Consider the following 16914-nt stretch of genomic DNA (forward strand, 5'->3'; position numbering starts at 1 on the left):
ACCAGACACAGCATTTGAATACTGAGTCATCACAGAAGGGCTGTCTCCATCCTGTAGCACCCACCAAACCTGTACAAAGAGGTGTGAACGCTTTATAGTAGAGTGTGCTTAAGATAGACGAAAGGCTGGCTTCCATATAACGCTTGACTGCAACCTCCATCCCTGTTCCCAAATTGCAATTCCGAAAGGTGTAATGTGCGCCTTTTTGGCTCCTTCAATGTATTCGTAAAGGAAGAGCCTTAGTGACAATGTATTGCATTTAAAGGGCCAGTAATTTTAAACCAGACTTAAAAAAGGCTAATAGGGTAGGGGTTGAAACCACTCGTATGGTAGTGAAATTTAAAAAACATTTCTGCCTTTGACCGATCGGTAGGTCTGTGGATGAAGCAAGCACTTATAAAGCAGTGACATATAAGAAACCCCTGCTTCTGAACAGCTAGTAGCGCTGCGGAAGAGAGAAATGCAGGGGCTGGTAAAGCGAGTCAAAGTCAGTGAATTGTAAGCCGAATACTGCTTCTGGCAATCGAATATAAGAACAAGCTGCTTCTGAACGGCCAAAACGGTTAGGAATGTGAAACATGCTGCATGTCACAAGAGCCTATGAAGCGTGTGAAACGCAGTCAATGGTAAGTGGGATGGTTTTTCTGATGGGTCGATAAGGTGGGGCAGACTGCACGAAGCAAACCAGCACATAAATTATAGAAAGCCCATGTAAACATGATCCTTACAACTTTAACTGTTAACACAGGCACTGTTTGCTAAGCAATTTCTTTTTTAAACTAAGAGCTTCAAAAGTATCCCAGACAACGATCAAGCCAAGGAATGCAAGTTTTAGCAACAAGTTGAAATTATAAGAAAACGGAATGTGCCGGTGCACAATAAATCTCATGTAATGGATGCTTCGTTTTGGAAGAGTTGATAAATCATCACAAACTCTAACAATATGGTGAGAAGGACATGGCGAGTGTTTGTTTTTAAGTCTGAAAGCAATCTGGGTTTAGGATTTTGGATTAAAAACACAGTCAGCTTAAACAGAACCAAAGCTAACATTCCCAAAACATGGGCTGGGCTGAAAGCAATGTAAAACACGCATTTGCAATGCAATAGGTCTTGCAATTGTGAGATTTATTGGCATTGTAAATAACCATGCCATTTTTTAAACACAATTTTATTAATTTCCAAATATCCAAAGAGGCAATAAAATAAAGAAAGGAACAAGGGGTTCCGGTTACATACCCCAGGCATTTATCAGATGTCCAGTTTCAAGCAGATAATTTAAGGCACAGTTATGGTGTCATAATGTATGGGCAGGCCAAACCCCCGGCGCAGGCAATTCCATGAGTAAGTTCTGTGCAATAGTCCTTGACCAATCGTGGAAAGAAAAAAAATTCAACCCTCTATCCCCCCTCCCCCCTACCTCCACTCCCCACCCCCCTAGGCGTGCCACTTAAGTGCGGACTACACAGGATCCGGAGAGTTATAATCGCAATAGGGCGACTCATTGGAATGAGGGGAAATTAAGTGGAAACAGATCTATATAGGACAAGCGCCACTCTGCTTCCTGAGGAGCCAACACAGGGTGGGTGCCCAGTGTGTCATTCGCTAATCTACCGCTGCTACGGGTCATTCACAGGTGCTTCTTCACCAACGCTTTCAGGAGTCCTGAGCGCTACGACAAGCAGTTCCCAAGCTCTCGCCCTTTCCATCTCTTTTTCACTCCCCGTGCGGTTCGCAATCTGTAACCTAATCACTCCCTCACACTCAACCCATTTCAGTAGATCCGCCTTCCATTTGGTGACACTAGGGGTCCGCTGCTCTTTCCAGTGAGTGGTGATGGTTCTCTTGGCTAGTAAGAAACCCAGATCTATAAGTTTACTAGTGATTTTGTTTTTTGAAGTATGAGGAAACCAATGTAGAATGCAGTGAGCCATGGATGGGTCTAGGTCCCTGTCTGTAATGTCTGACGGTAGTGGTCACTTCCTCCCAATAATTATCTAGGACCGGGCAATCCCATAGCATGTGTTTAAAATCTGCATTGTCTGCCGTACATCTCGGGCAAGTCGCAGGGTGGGTTGGAAAATATGCATGCAGTTTCACCGTGGTAAGGTACGCTCTGTGTAGAATATGGAAGTGTATTAACTGGAACCTCGCATTCCTTGTGCTCTTACAAGCGCTCTCCACCAGTTCATCCCATGCTTTAGAGCAGATAGAGGGGGGGTGGGGGATTCCATGTCATGCGTCTGTTGAGACATGTCACTGCATTGAATGTGCCCTCCGCCATTACCACATATTGACATCCCATAGAGGTGGGCGGTTCTATCAACCTTTCCCAATGTTTCCTAATAGCTGTCGTGAGGGCCGTATACTGTAAGAAGTCGCCCCCAGGCAAGTCGTAACAGGCCCGCAGCTCATCAAACGGGAGTAGGGCTCCACCCTCGTAAAGGTCTCCCATAGTAGTTCAATCCTCCAATTTATGCCAAGTTGCCCCGTGTGGTAGGACCCTGCACATCTGTAATGGTATCTCTGGGGCATAGGTGCACTTGATCGAGGCTCTCTGCAGGTACCTGTTCCAGCATTTCCGCACTGTGGTAAACTCTAGGGTGAGGGACAGAGGACCAATCTGGAATCGCAGTACTATGAGACAAAACCATCAGGGGTCCCTTCTAGTGGCCAGCTCAACCCATTGTGTGAGCCATTGGAATTGGGCCGCTAAATAATAGGTTTCATAGTCTGGGACCGCCGAACCCCCCTCTGCTCGAGGGCGCATATGTGTATTGAGGGCTACCCTGCTCCTATCCTTGGCCCACAGGAAAGCAGTAATCATTGTACAGAGTTGTTTGACGTAGGGAGCCGGAACCCAGATCGGGAGGGTACCGAAGAGATCTAGGAGCTGTGGGAGGGTCACCATTTTGAGTAGTGCCATTCGACCTGCTAGAGACAGGGGGAGGGAACCCCAAAATTCAAATTTGGCCCTAGTCTCTCTGATGGCCTTCCCAATGTTACCTTCACTAATGTCCTCTTGGTCGTAGTAAATAGGGCAAGCATCTGTCTTCCCAGTTCACTCCCTCCGTGTGTTTTTGGGCCCAGCCTATTCCCTCGCGCTGGGAATAGGTATGATTTTGACCAATTCGCTTTTATCCCTGCCACTCTGCTGAGGTCGTGAAGCAGCTTCTTTGCCCCCAATAAGGCCTCCCCCGAGTCGGCAAGGAAGAGGAGATCATCTGCATAAATTGCTATATTATGCATTTGTCCGTGAGCATCAAGTCCCCGGTATGGTCGCCCCAGTCTAGCACATGGGTTCCTCCGCCATTTCAAACAGCGGGTAGATGGGACATCCCTGGCGAGTGCCCCGTCCCACCTTGCATGCCTCTGATACTATTCCTCCCGTCCTGACCCTATCGGTGGAGTCAGCGTACCACGTTTCAAACTCTGGACCAAGTTCCATCTAAACTATCAAAGGCTTTTTCCATGTCTACTGCGAATATTGCAGCAGTGTCAAGGTTGTAGGAATCTGCTTCCAAGATATGCAAGAGTCTTCTCACATTTAGGGCCGTGCTCCTGTGAGGGATGAACCTGGACTGGTCAGCCTGGATGAGGAAGGTCATGTGGGGGAGCAGCCGGGAGGCTAGGATCTTGCTTAGTATTTTATAATCGAGGTTAAGCATGGACAAGGGGCAATATGTAGTTCTGTCCCATGCCTGGATGCCCGGTTCAAGGAGAGGAATTATGATCGCCTCCCTAGTGGAGACCGGTAGTTTGCCAATCTTCTTGGCATCATTGTATAGACGGGTGAGTGTGGGAGGCAGGAGGTCAATGTAGGTGAGGCAGAATTCTACCTGGAGGCTATCAGTGCCCGGGGTTTTGTTACGGGCCATACTTTTAATGGCGCCGCCCACCTCTCGAATTTCAATTTCGCGACCCAGTAAAGTTGCAGCATCTTCATCAAGCTTAGGCAGGTCCACCTCTTCTGTGAACTCCTGCAGCTCAACCTCAGATGGGGCCAATCGGTTTTGGTATAGCTCAGTATAATAGTCAAAGAATAGATTATTGATTCCCTGTTGATCGTGCATAGTGGTACCCCTCTGATCTGAGTTCCAGTATAGTTGACCCTCGTCTAGCCAGGTTTGCCAGCCAAGCGGGCCTCTGACTTATCTCATTCTGAGTGTGCCCTCGTTATACAAGTCTTGTAATCGAAACAGCGCAGGCGTTCCACATGTGCGGCCACAGCTTCCCTTGCTTCTAGCATCTCCCGGTGCTTGTCCGGGTTTCCAGGTCTTTCCCTTTCCAGGATACGCAGGCGTTCGTCATCCCGCTGAATATCCCGGAGGAGGACCTTCGTGACTCCTACTAATTCTGATATGCATTGCCCTCTGAGCGCTACCTTGCAGGCGTCCCATTCCATATTCGTGGATGTAGCTGTGCCCTCGTTGGTCTTTAAGTATTCCGTGATGGCTGCGCCAATAGTGATACGGAAGACCTGATCCTCAAGGGCCTCCTTGCGCAAGCGCCAGGTGGGAATTGTGGGGCGTGTACGCGACCATTGCAACCGAGCCAGGAGAGGATTGTGGTGGGAGTGTGTCCTGGTGAGGTAATCACTACAGCTAATCCCCCCCTCCCCCCCCCCATCCCCAAACCCCCCATGGACATCAGTGAACAGAAAAAATGGCATCCAATCGAACATGTAAGTCATGATGGGCAGAAAGAAGGAATAATCCTGGTCCATTGGGTGCCCCACCCTCCAGGTATCGATCAAGCCCCATTTCTGTTGCCAGTTACAAGGTGACTCGGCGACCTTATGTGCAGGTGCGTTGGAGTGGTGGGTGAGAGCAGTCTAGGGTAACATCAGTGGTGCAGTTGAAGTCTCCCCCTAATAGCAGTGATCCTGTGAGTATGTTCACTAACCTTCGTGATAATGAGGAGAAGGCCGGTTGGTCCACATTAGGTGCGAATATGCTATCCAGGGTAAGGTACCTCCCGTCTTGTTTCTCGGTCACCGCCACAAATCTGCCATCTGGGTCTATCACCTATGATGTGCATTGAAAGGGGACCCCCGCTCGTACCCATATCAATACCCCTCTTGCATAAGCAGAGTACGTGGTATAGTAAACCTGACCCCTCCAAAGGCACAGTAGTGCCTTCCCTTCTGGTGCCAGGAGATGAGTTTCTTGCAGGAGTGCTATTTGAATGCCTCTGCGAATCAGGTAGGAGTGTATCTTGTGGCGCCTAACCATAGAGTGCATACCCGTCACATTCTACAAGACACGCCAATCCTAATGGGGGTCCCATTGCTGCTCTCTGCTCATGCAGACCTTGAAAAGATCCCCCTCCGTGACAGGCCTAGGTCCCCGTTAAAAAAAAAAAAAAACTAATGAAACCCCAACTCCCCCTCCCCAGGACAAGTAGCCAACGAGGTGTCCCCATCCAAATTGCAATAACTCCAACCATCGTCAAGTGAACAAGGTAGCGGCCGACTCCCACTAAGAAACCCGCAATACACCCCGCAATGCTGCCTCCCTGCTGAGTGTTCCAGTCTGTATGCCCCCTTTCAGCTGGATGTTACCTAAAGGTCAGAAGAAAGGGAAGCCATCAGTTTTTGGAAGCTGCACTTGCGTCGCAGGGACGTCTGGTCCCGGGAGGATCCGCACAAGGGGCAAGCCATGCTCCCTACACAAGGTCGTCCACTGTTTGGGGCGTTACTTCCGGCATGTTGGACCTTAAGCGGTCAGTGTCGCTGTGTTTTAATGAGGATTCCGATCGGTGTGAGTCTACGTTCTCCCTCCCCCGGAGGAGAGCTAGAACCGGCCCGACTGTGCGACATCACGACTTCTAACCAATCCAAGGTTTCTTGTGGGGAATTGAAGTGTACTCCCGCTGGGTCCGACACTGAGTCGAGCGGGGAAAAAGCATCGTATAGGATGAGTTCAGCTTGCGAAGTTTGATCTTGACAGCAGAGAATGAGACCTGTTCCGCTGCACCTCTCTTGTAAAGTCTGGGAAGATCATGAAAGTATTGTTGTCTATGTTGAGCGTTCGCTTTTGACGAGCACACTGTAGGATATGGTCTCTATCACGAAAGTGTAACAGTCTAGCCACCACTGGTTGGGGAGGGGCCCCTGGTTTTGGCGGCCTAGCCGGCACTCCGTGGGCCTGCACGAGGGCATAGAAGGGGGAGAGGCCCTCTGTGGCCACCTCGGTTCGATGCCAGTCCTCCAGGTGCTTGACCATGTTGGACCCCTCTGTGTTTTTCGGGTATCCCAATGACATGGATATTGTTCTCAACTGGTCCGTACGTGGCCACGAGCCTCGCGGAGCAGAGGCAGCGACAGCGGTTATATCGCATGCGCCATCTTGTGCGCGGGCCCTTCAGGACAGGAATCGCCGAGTTTCTTCCCGGTACGGCAACAACGGCAGTTCAGGGCTCAGTCAGCAACAGCAGATCCGTTCCAGAGTCCTGGGATGCTATTTTCGGCTCTCCCGGTTTTTTCAGGGGATCCGGATCAATGTTTACGGGGAGACTGCATGCTGAGCTCCTCAGCTCGCGTCTGTCTCCATCGGTTGCAGGCAATGCCTCCCTCCAACAATGCCATTTATTTATGAGTTTAAAAAACACTTGCAAAAATAAAAGGCATTGGTGATGGGACTGTACTTGTCATCCTCTGTGGATAGCATTCACCCCTTATCTTGCAACCACCATTTTTATTACAAATGGAATGATTGTTGTGATCAGCTACACCTAATTGTGACAGTTTCAAGTCAATGATTGTGAAAATTCATTGGTGCAAAATCTTTCCAGTGTTCGCAACCTCTGTTGCAAAGTTAATGCAGGTAAATATTTCCAAATAGAGGAAAGGGTACCCATGTACTCCATGCATTGGACCTTCCTTTAATCATGCAATCTCTGCGGGAATTGAGAAGACAGCTGATCACTTAGAAATGGGATTAAGAGATTGTTTGCATTTTGTCCTTTTGATGGTATGTACATGCTGTGAAAGCCAAACTTTCTTTGTTGGTTATTTTCAGTTTCTTCAAACATAGATATTACAGAGTGGCAATAATTCTGCTTTGGTTCATTGTTGATTGCATTTCAGAGTTCAACATGCTGTCAGAAAATTAAGTACCGACATGTGTAATAACAATGGTGATAAAAGTGATGACCTTTTTTAATAGCGTGCTAATGACGCCCTGCCCAAAATTTACTTGTTGCATATACTTGGACCATTATTTGTTTTTTCTGGAGGAATTGCAGTCGATTCATCCATACTGTATTTTGCTTTTGCTTCCTTTGGAACTGACACAGCTGTTTGTAACTGCAATTTGCCCAGAATCGTGGCCTTGGCAGTTATAAATCTAAATCTACCAAATTGTCAGCCTTAAGTTTTTCCCTTGTATGCCAAGCTTGCTGGAATGTTCTGTGCTTAGAAAATACTTAACCAATAAAGAACAGAAAAATAGTGCACCACAAATAACGCAAGAGACAAATTAATTTATGCATCTTTTTCACAGCCTTTCATTAAAGGCGTAACCCACCCCCCTTCATTGTTAAATGACTTCAAGTCCATCCCCTGGCACCAGACTGGGTTAGCTGCTGATAATTCAGTTGGTGACTAGTGATTTGCTTTTGGTTTGCCAGCCGAATGTAAAATCTTTTGTACGTTTAATTTAGTAAAGAAAGATTGAATTATGGTGAAGTGTTACAGCTGTTTCTTCATCCATATATTTTGCGTGTCCCTTTATGTGTAATTATAGTCGGTGCATTTAGTGGAAGATCAGTTTGAAGGGTTTTATTTCACGTTGTTCGTGACTGTTTCTGTTTGTTTTTTTGTTACTCCATTTGTTGTTCACACTACTTGCTCGACAACAAACGGCTTCTGAGTGTTTTCAAAGCAGTCGCTGAGCTTTCATTACTCAAACGCACGCATTTTACAGATACTGCTGGGGACGTGAAGGGAAAAAGTGGGGAATGTGTTTTGAAACTTTGAGAAACGCGCGTGCAAAAATTGGAATTTAAAGGTATGCAAATGCTTTGGCATGTAGTTGGAAACAATACCGTTACTTAGGCATTTGTTGAGTATTTACTGCAATCCTTCCCACCTTGTTTTCAGTATTTCTAATTCATTAATGGGAATCATGACAGCCCTGGCATGCTTCCCTTTGACTAAAACCTTGTCAATTAACACATCTAGCACGGCATCATCGTGCCGATTAACTTCCAGGGTTTGGTATAGTGGTTTTCCAAACGAGGGAGTCAGAAGGGAATCTGCGTGCCGTCCTCCCACCCTAGTGTATGCTGCGTTGGGTTTCGCGCTTTCAGGCTAAACTGGCCATGGCAGATGCCAGAGACGAGCAATGAGGAGCTAAAAGAGTGGGTGGAGAGAACAGGAGGTGAGGAGAGCTGTTAAAATAGACCACGGAAACCCAGAAGAGAGCTCATGCTACGGTGCTTGCCTTACGCTGAGTGGGCCACCTCTTCAGAGAATCGGTGGCAGAGGGCAGTGTTTAATATTCAGCTTTAGTAAAATGAGAAATTAAGAGGAAGCGTTTATTCGGCTACACCAGTGTGCACAGCTAGAAAGGAGCAGGAGAAATAGCCTGAAGCGTGTTCCTAATGTGTGCTGTGCTTTACAGAAGATGAAACTACTGCAGTTAAACATGTGAGATAAGGGACGATCACGTGCAGATCTCTGCTCCACCCAGAAAGACTCCAAGCAACCATTATTCGCTTCCGTGGTTTTCTGGGGTTACGCTGCCTGGCACGGTTTATTTTGTTTTACCCTGAAGGCTGTAAAGGGAAATAATAAAACTGAAAGTGTGTTCGGTGTGTTGAGTGACAAACGCTGGTGGGGGACGTCAAAAGTCAAATTGCTAACATTGTGATAAATAAAACTGAAAGTGCTTGGCGCGCAGGCGAGCAAGAGAAGCCCCCTATATTGCTGCGAGTAGCGTGTGTATCCTGGTATGGTGAAGGTTAAATTGCTGCCATTGTAAACAAGACATATCCCCAATACAACTGTGAAATTAGAGGGAGGTGGGTGGGAGGAAAACTAATTTAAATGTAATGAACTATGGCCCCGAAACTGCACACAGGCAAACGGAAACAGAGCATGAAACGAAGAACAAAAGTAGTTCCTCAGAGAACAGACAAAGAACTGTGATGAGACAGTACTTAGTCCCTGCTCCATGAGAGGAACGGAAGAGAGAAAGGAGGGACAAAGAGGCAGGACTGACCACTGGCTAGCAAGGATTTTTGAAGGACACGGATACAAACAAATGAAAAGCAGGGGGATGGCTTTAAGCCAACACAAGAAATTACAACAGGTCTCAAATGCTTGACCTAGAAAAAACTTATTAACCCAAAAAACTGCCTTTTGGTTCAAATAAACATACTTTTATATTCAAGTGTGAAAAGTTCACGTCAAAACTCATTCTTGGATTCTGAACAAAAAACGCAGCCCAAAGTGCATACAGAAGTTTAATAAGAACAAAAGGGAAAATTCCCAAAATGTTTGGTCTGAAAGCAACTAAAACAAGCAAGGGAGCGGGATACATGGCAGGGAAAGCAGCAGTAACACAACTGTAGCGTTAGCAGGGGTGGGAGGAGAAATACTTTATTTAAATGTCTGCAGCTAGGGCACTGAAGCTGAACACAGATAAACAGTAACAGAGCAGGAAACCAAGAAATACAGAGTCCCCCATAGAACAGATTAAAAGAACCAGAGTGGAATTATACTAATGATAATGATACTTAGTCCCTGCTCTGTGGGAGGAACAAAAGGGAGAAAGAGGCGGGACTTACAATTAGCAAGCAGGGATTTTTAAAAGACACTGACCTAGACAAATGAAAAACAATGGCAAAAAAGGGGATGGACTTGATGCATACAGACTGATTACAGCAGATCTCGCAGTCTCGTCCTAAAAATTGGAATGTTTTGCGCATTCTGGCCACACATGACTCCGCACACTGATCCGATTCTCTGGTTATTCCCGCCCTCTGAATCTCCATCCATATTTCCCCTACTGTTTTCCCCCCACTTCAACCACTGCATGTGCAGATATTTAGGGGGGTGGCCCAAGCAGTGGGTAGGGTAAGTGCTAAATAGAGCGCGGGGGCTCCTGCTCACCCTTCGTGATTCGCTATAGGCGCTGTGGGCTCTGAGGCCCCCACATGAAATTTCCTGTAAAACTAACATTCCCTTAAAAGTTTTCTATTGTGCTGAATCATCCCGTGACAGGGTAGTACACGGATTTTGTTGAAAGGTGTTCTTGAAACACAGTTTTGAAATATCCTCCCAGTATGATCCCAGAACTCAAGAGTGAATTGAGATATGATTTTTGCAGAGGGTTGTGATTAAATCAATGAAAAACTGCCAGGTGCTGAAGAGAAGTGCAACATGGTCACAAACAATACGCTAAAAAATATATATATAATTTGTTTTCTCTTATAGAGCAGCAAAATGCCCGAGTGCATGGACACTCCATCTTAACAGGTTTAAAAAGGTACGCTTTGGACATGTTAGTCACAAGCGATCAAGAGTATCTGAATTTCAAGAGGTTGAGATGATGAAAGGCTGCTTAGGCCAAAACACCCTAGTTCTCCTGCGTTTTCGACCTCTGTTTTGCCCCATGAATAAAAGCTAACAAATGAAGACGTTTGTGCTTTATATCTTAAATGTTCAATTGTTTCTTTTATTGGATTGTTTAATGTTTTGACACAATGACTTTATTTACGGATATGCACCACTTGGATTTGCCTATTGGATTGCTTCTATCTTTTATCACTTAGTGTAAGAAAACAAAATCTATTACAATTGTTTTTATGTCCTGCTAATCACTTGTGTTTTCATGCAATATAAAGTCTCTCGGTGTATGTAAATAAGCATATATATTTATTAAAATGTTCACTTTTAGCTTCAACTTAGTGAATAGTATTGCACTTTTCCGGTTTCAATCAAATCGGTTTATTGCTATATTGCCGCTTGTTTTGCATTTTATGTACAGTGCAAAGTAAATGTCTAGTGCTTCTTTGTGCCATCTGTTGATTCTGCCTGGTGTCTTGTAGAATGCTTTATTTTTCGATCCGACTCACTTTTACCCATTTTTTGCAGGTGATAGTACCCACCAGATTCCTCTTTCAGGCTTTGAGCTGGCCAACGGCAGATATCGCAACCTTTTTCGTGACCTTTGCACATTTGTCAATCCAAGTCTTAGGAGTTTCCAACCTATTTACTGTAAGGTATGTTGCTTCATCTTGTTAACGAATTTATTTAACAACTTGTGCAGGTTTTGTTATCTGTCTGTAGATTTCAGGTATCTGCTCCTTCATTGGCTTTTCAAGCTAGCAGTTTACACACTTGCGGAATAGCAGCTGAACTCTTAAGTTGCACCTGGGCTCTGTGGTTTTACAGTAAAGGATGTTTGTTGATAGATTAAATCCATTGTTTGTACTAGTCTCTTATTCTTATTTTCAAAAGTTAGTTTCAAATGCCACTACAGAATATGCAACAATAGCTGCAAATGTTTTTAAATTCTGACAAATACTAAGCTCAGGTACTCTTTACTAGCCTAATAAATCCAAAAATGGTTTACTTTGTCTGCAAGGCAAACACTTTCTCACCATAAGGTGCACTGTGTGGCAGTAAAGTCTAACTGTTTTATGGATATTTCTAAGCTCAGATTTCTCACCTTTAGAATATCCCCTGGCACCATACTGGAAGTTTTTATAGCAGTTCTTCCATGTGTCTATAGGTGTAATGGTTCAACTCCAAAATGGCTCAGCACTGCCTCAGACATGACAGAGTGGAGCCGCATATAAACCTCACCCCTGAGATGCACATCAATTTCATCAACTTTCTCCTTCTGCATGCTCCGACGTGGGGTTTCAAATAATATGTCTGGACTGTGTGCCACTGTGAGAAGTTGGCCTGATGTATGATGTCACTAGTTCTAGTGTACACCTTATATCAGTCCAAATACCCTTATGGTGATTGGTTGTAAAGTCAACCTTATAGACCAGCTATCCTAGTGGTAGCATGGACAAGAGCAGTCTTAGGCTAAACTCTGAATGGCATGTGAAGCCAGCTGTGATACCATATATAATCCCTTGAATACCAAATGAAAGGACACCACAACAGATATATATATATATATATATAAAATAAAGTGTGTTTATTCTAGTCAAACCCTCAGCACTCTTTATGAGATTAGAGGTAAGTACAACACAGTCTTATTTAAGCATACATTAAGTCACACAGGTAAGTAATACAGTTAGGCCCTAGGGGCCACGCAAACCATATACTAAAGAAGTGGTATAAGGACCACTGTCATGGAAATAGGATAGGCCTAGGGAATCGCTGGGGCTACACTACACTAGCAACAGTTAGGAAGTGGGAGGCCCACGGGTTTCAGGTGCAGAGTGGAAACACTCACGCGTAATGCGTATAGTCGATAGAAATAGTACAGTTTAGAAATAAACAGTTTAAGGACACTTCTGAAGCAGCTAGAGAGTGGAGACCCGGAAACTAGACCCTAGGATAGTCACTACCCTTTTGAGCACCGAAGCACCCAAGTTACCTAGCCCACGGGCTGCGGGTGCATAGGTGTGAACTTGCGTCGGGTTTCGTTGTGGACTTCTATGGATGCCTGAAGGAAAGTTGCTGACAGGCAGTCAGTGAAGAGTGTCCGGTGGATCCCAAGGCTGGGATCAAGAAGAGAGGAGACCTGCAAGCAGAAGGGACAGAGTCAAGGTCACTAGCCAGTGACCACGTGGAACCAGGAAGGAACCAGGCAATGTCGTGAAGATTGCAGGTGAAGGTGAAGCTTGTCGTTGCAGCCACGAGGACCAGGGAACGTCGGACGACCAGGACCAGGAGGTGAGCTGTCCCACGAAGGCTCTTGCTGTCGGCGGCGTCAAGTTGGACTAGGACTCACCAAGCCTTGGCAAGCGGAACCCACGAAGAACGGAGGACTTGCTTCTGGTGCAGACCAGGAAGGTCTGGGGTGCTTCTCTTTTGCAAAGAAGCGGCAGCCAGTCTGGAGGAGCCAAACCAGCGGTGAAGATTTCAGGATGCGTCGTCACAAAGGCCACTAGCCAGCGGGCAAGCAACCGGACAGACGCGGCAAGCAGGAAAATGCAGAAGGGCCCCACGCAGGACTCTTGGAGTGTGGGGGGCTGATCTTCGGTGCAGATGGTGCTTGGGGTTGGGGCTTCTCAATCCCCGGTGCACAACTTCGAGGGTGCCTCAGAAGCTGCGCTTGAAGATACTAGCCACTTTTCCCAGGTAGCCGGTCCCACGTCTCTCGTCGCCTCCACGGATCTCAGCTCGGCTGTGGATGTGGATCAGGGTCGGAGAAGTCTGGAAGTCAAGGCTCTTGTCGGGCTCTGCAGTCGGTTCCTCGTAGAACTTGGGCAAAGCAAAGGGTAGTCTCTTGATGGTGCCTGTTTGCACAGAGTAGCCACTCCTTGGCCACAAGGGAGATTCTTCAGTCTTCTTCTTTCGTCGAATGTCGAAGGTCCAGAGTTTCTATTCAAGTTGCAGGTTCAGGATAATCTAATCTCCTGGGGCCCAGCTACCACTCTTATCCAAATCTGGGGGCTGGGTTACCTGCTAGGTCACGCCTTATGGGTGGGACCTGGGAGGGGGGTGGTTACACCCCCTTCCCTTTGTCCAGTTTCGCGCCAGGACTGGGGCTGGAGTGCCCCAGCACCGGTTTGAACTGGACTATGCACGGGACACCTTGTGTGCCCCAGGCATGTCTCATTCTATTCATCCCTCCCTGCCCCAATACACTAAGGCCTGTCTGGGGTGGTGCTCGCACCTCCCAAGGCAGGAAACCTATTGTCCAAGCCTCCCTTGCCGGGATCACTCCCAGCAGCAGGAGGTCAGACTCGTGTCTGTGGCAGCAGCATCCATTTTGTGATGCTGAGGCTTTGGTTAACTTTAACCGGGTAAGTAGGTTACAACATATCTTCTCCCTCTAGAAGGGAGGGATAATATCCTCATCCCCAGAAATGGGATGGGGGTATTATTCCAAAGTGTTAGACACCTTACACGACAGGTTTTGATAAAGCCAAACCATAGTTACCATAACCGTTTAAGATTATAAGGCACTTTAAGAGTATATGGTAGGCTATATCATAGAACAGCTATAAGGACATGGTTCCGAAAGCTGCAGACAGGCTTAGCTCATGCTAGAGCACCATCTCACATGTTACCAAGCACTCTGCCTCCAGGATTGTTAAGGCCTGCCATAGGAGTGGCTGATAGGTACACATGTGTCTATATGTAAGTTAGGTATAGGGATACTACACCTAAGCAAGGGGTGATTACACAACCTTGCCCCAGCTGAGTGATCAGCCAGTTGTGTCATAATGGAAGGCCAGGCCAGGGGTGGCATAATACATGCTGCAGCCCCTGGTAGGCCTAGGGTACACCTATGCCCTGGGTACCTAGGGTACACTGTACAGGGGCCAATAAGGTGATCCTATCCAAATGGGTTATGCACCTAAAGTACATAGTATCAATTTAGAGAGAGAACAGCAGGGCTGTGGGTCTAATTAGCAGGCCCACAGCCACATCTAAGTCGAAAACCAGTAAAGCAAAAGCAAAAAGTGGGGGTGAACATAAAAAGCAGACCCTACTCTCCTACACTTATACCACTTCTTTAGTATATGGTTTGTGTGGCGCCTAGGGCCTAACTGTATTACTTACCTGTGTGACTTAATGTATGCTTAAATAAGACTGTGTTGTACTTACCTCTAATCTCCTAAAGAGTGCTGAGGGTTTGACTAGAATAAGTACACTTTATTTTATATATATATACCTGTTGTGGTGTCCTTTCATTTGGTATTCAAGGGATTATATATGGTATCACAGCTGGCTTCACATGCCAATCAGAGTTTAGCCTAAGACAGCTCTTGTCCATGCTACCACTAGGATAGCTGGTCTATAAGGTTGACTTTACAACCAATCACCATAAGGGTTGTTTGGACTGATATAAGGTGTACACTAGAACTAGTGACATCATACATCAGGCCAACTTCTCATAGTGACCACCCTGGGCAACCAGGCACCATCCAGCAACCGCTGCTTGCTTTGCGACTGATCCTACGAGGGACAACTGCAGAGACCGACCAGTGCCGAGACTTCCAGATTTTCTGAACCAGATCCAGATCCACATCTACAGCGAAGCTGAGACCCGTGGAGGCGACGAGGGGTGTGGGACCGGCGACTTGGGAAAAGTGGCTAGTACCTGACTAGTGTGACTTCTGAGGCTTCCTCGAGGCGGGGTATTGAGAAGCCCCCATCCCGAGCACCATCTGCAAAGAAGATCAGCTCCCCACACTTCACGTGTTCTGCGTGGGGCCCTTCTGCACCGGAGTTGCTCGAGTTATCCGGTTGCTGGCCCGTTGGCTAGTGACCTCTGCGACGACGAACCTTTGTTCTCCAGTATTGGGGTGTCTTTCATAGATTCACATGCTTGAATATTCCCCATCGTCGGAGTGGGAGTCCCACGGTAAATAAAATAGCAATATATATATAGTATCATATACATAAATAATCACATAAATAGGGCTATACAGGTGTAAAAAAACACCAATAATGTACCTATATGAAAACTCCATAGGGATACATGGAGAGAGAAAAAAGACATTTGCAGTCTATCACTGTCATTATGTTAGTCCGAACTCCGGCCAATCAGGCGCCAGCACCTCTCCAGAACCTTCTCCTCAGAGCTCCTCACCTCAGATTTTCTACCGCACGTCGTGTGACAGGGAGTCTCCCTGAGCTCTGCTCAGTTTTTTCTAGTCAGTCAGAATGTCTTCAAGTAAGAGATCTTTGTTTAGACCTTGTTCTTTGTGTGGAAAGCTGCGTTTATTTTCTGAGGACCCACACAGTAAGTGTATTTACTGTTTGTACCCAGATCATGAAATGTAAGTTTTGTAGAACCTTTTCTACAAAGACTTTAAAAGACAGAGAAGGCCGTCTCCTATTATGGCTACAGAGACTCAAGGATAAAGAAGACCCAGTTTCAGACATGGAAAGCCTTCTTTCTGGCCGTTCTCAGACAGCCTCTAAGCGCAGTAGTGTGCAGGAATTATCATCTCCATTCCTGAAGAAAAAGAAACTGTCTTTGACTCTGACAGCTGTTACATCTGCTGTCTCACCTACTGTTTTGTCGCCTTCGGGACATAGTTCTCAGGCTGTAGAGGCGTCTACTTCCCAGTCCTCAGGAAAAAGACTGGCCGCCTCGTCGACGATGCTGCCGACGACGAGATCTGCAGTATCAGGTTCGTCGACGGTGACTCTGACGACGACTTCAGCTGCCTTGTCGTCGACGAGTGTTCTGTCGACGCTATCCTCGTCGACGGTGACCATCAGCACTACAAGGGCGGTGACTTCTGTTTTGCCCATTACATCATCGTCGTCGTCGAAGAAGGTAAAGGTACCGTCAACGCTAACTGTGTCGCCGACGAAGACGTCGTCGACCTCATCGGCGTCCACCCCGTCGACGAAGAAGAAGATCCCGTCGACGGGATCGTCGGCGGTGGCTTCGTCGACTAAAGCCTCGTCGGCTCCGTTGACGGCGGCTCCGTCGACGTAGAGTTCGTCGACGGCGGCTCCGTCGAGTTCGTCGACGGCGGCTCCGTCGACGTCGGCTCCGTCGACGTCGAGTTCGTCGACACAGATTCCGTCGACGAATGTTCCGTCGACCATCGTTCCTTTGATGACAGCTCCGTCGATGTGGCCTTCTCCGAAGACGTCCGCAGTGCATACCATGCAACAGTCAACGGCAGGTTCTTTCATAAAGATAAGGGTGAACAGGATATCATCTGCCCAAGGGTCAAGGAGGGAACAACTACCTCACGCAACTTCAGCGTCGCTTTCATCATCCACTGGTTTTCCCTTGACACCATTAC

The 16914-nt window shown here is 46.8% G+C and overlaps 1 protein-coding gene across 2 annotated transcripts in view; it reads left to right on the top strand.

The window, feature by feature from the left end:
- MAEL (maelstrom spermatogenic transposon silencer) overlaps nucleotides 1-16914 on the top strand; it is a 1256240-nt gene that overhangs the window by 774349 nt on the left and 464977 nt on the right. For both annotated transcript variants that reach the window (XM_085621107.1, XM_085621108.1), the window contains one exon: nucleotides 11102-11229. In XM_085621107.1, coding sequence (XP_085477233.1) covers nucleotides 11102-11229 — 128 coding nt within the window. The remainder of the gene's footprint in view (nucleotides 1-11101; nucleotides 11230-16914) is intronic.

The sequence above is a fragment of the Triturus cristatus genome, chromosome 8 (genome assembly GCF_964204655.1).
Source record: "Triturus cristatus chromosome 8, aTriCri1.1, whole genome shotgun sequence".
NCBI classification, from domain to species: domain Eukaryota; kingdom Metazoa; phylum Chordata; class Amphibia; order Caudata; family Salamandridae; genus Triturus; species Triturus cristatus.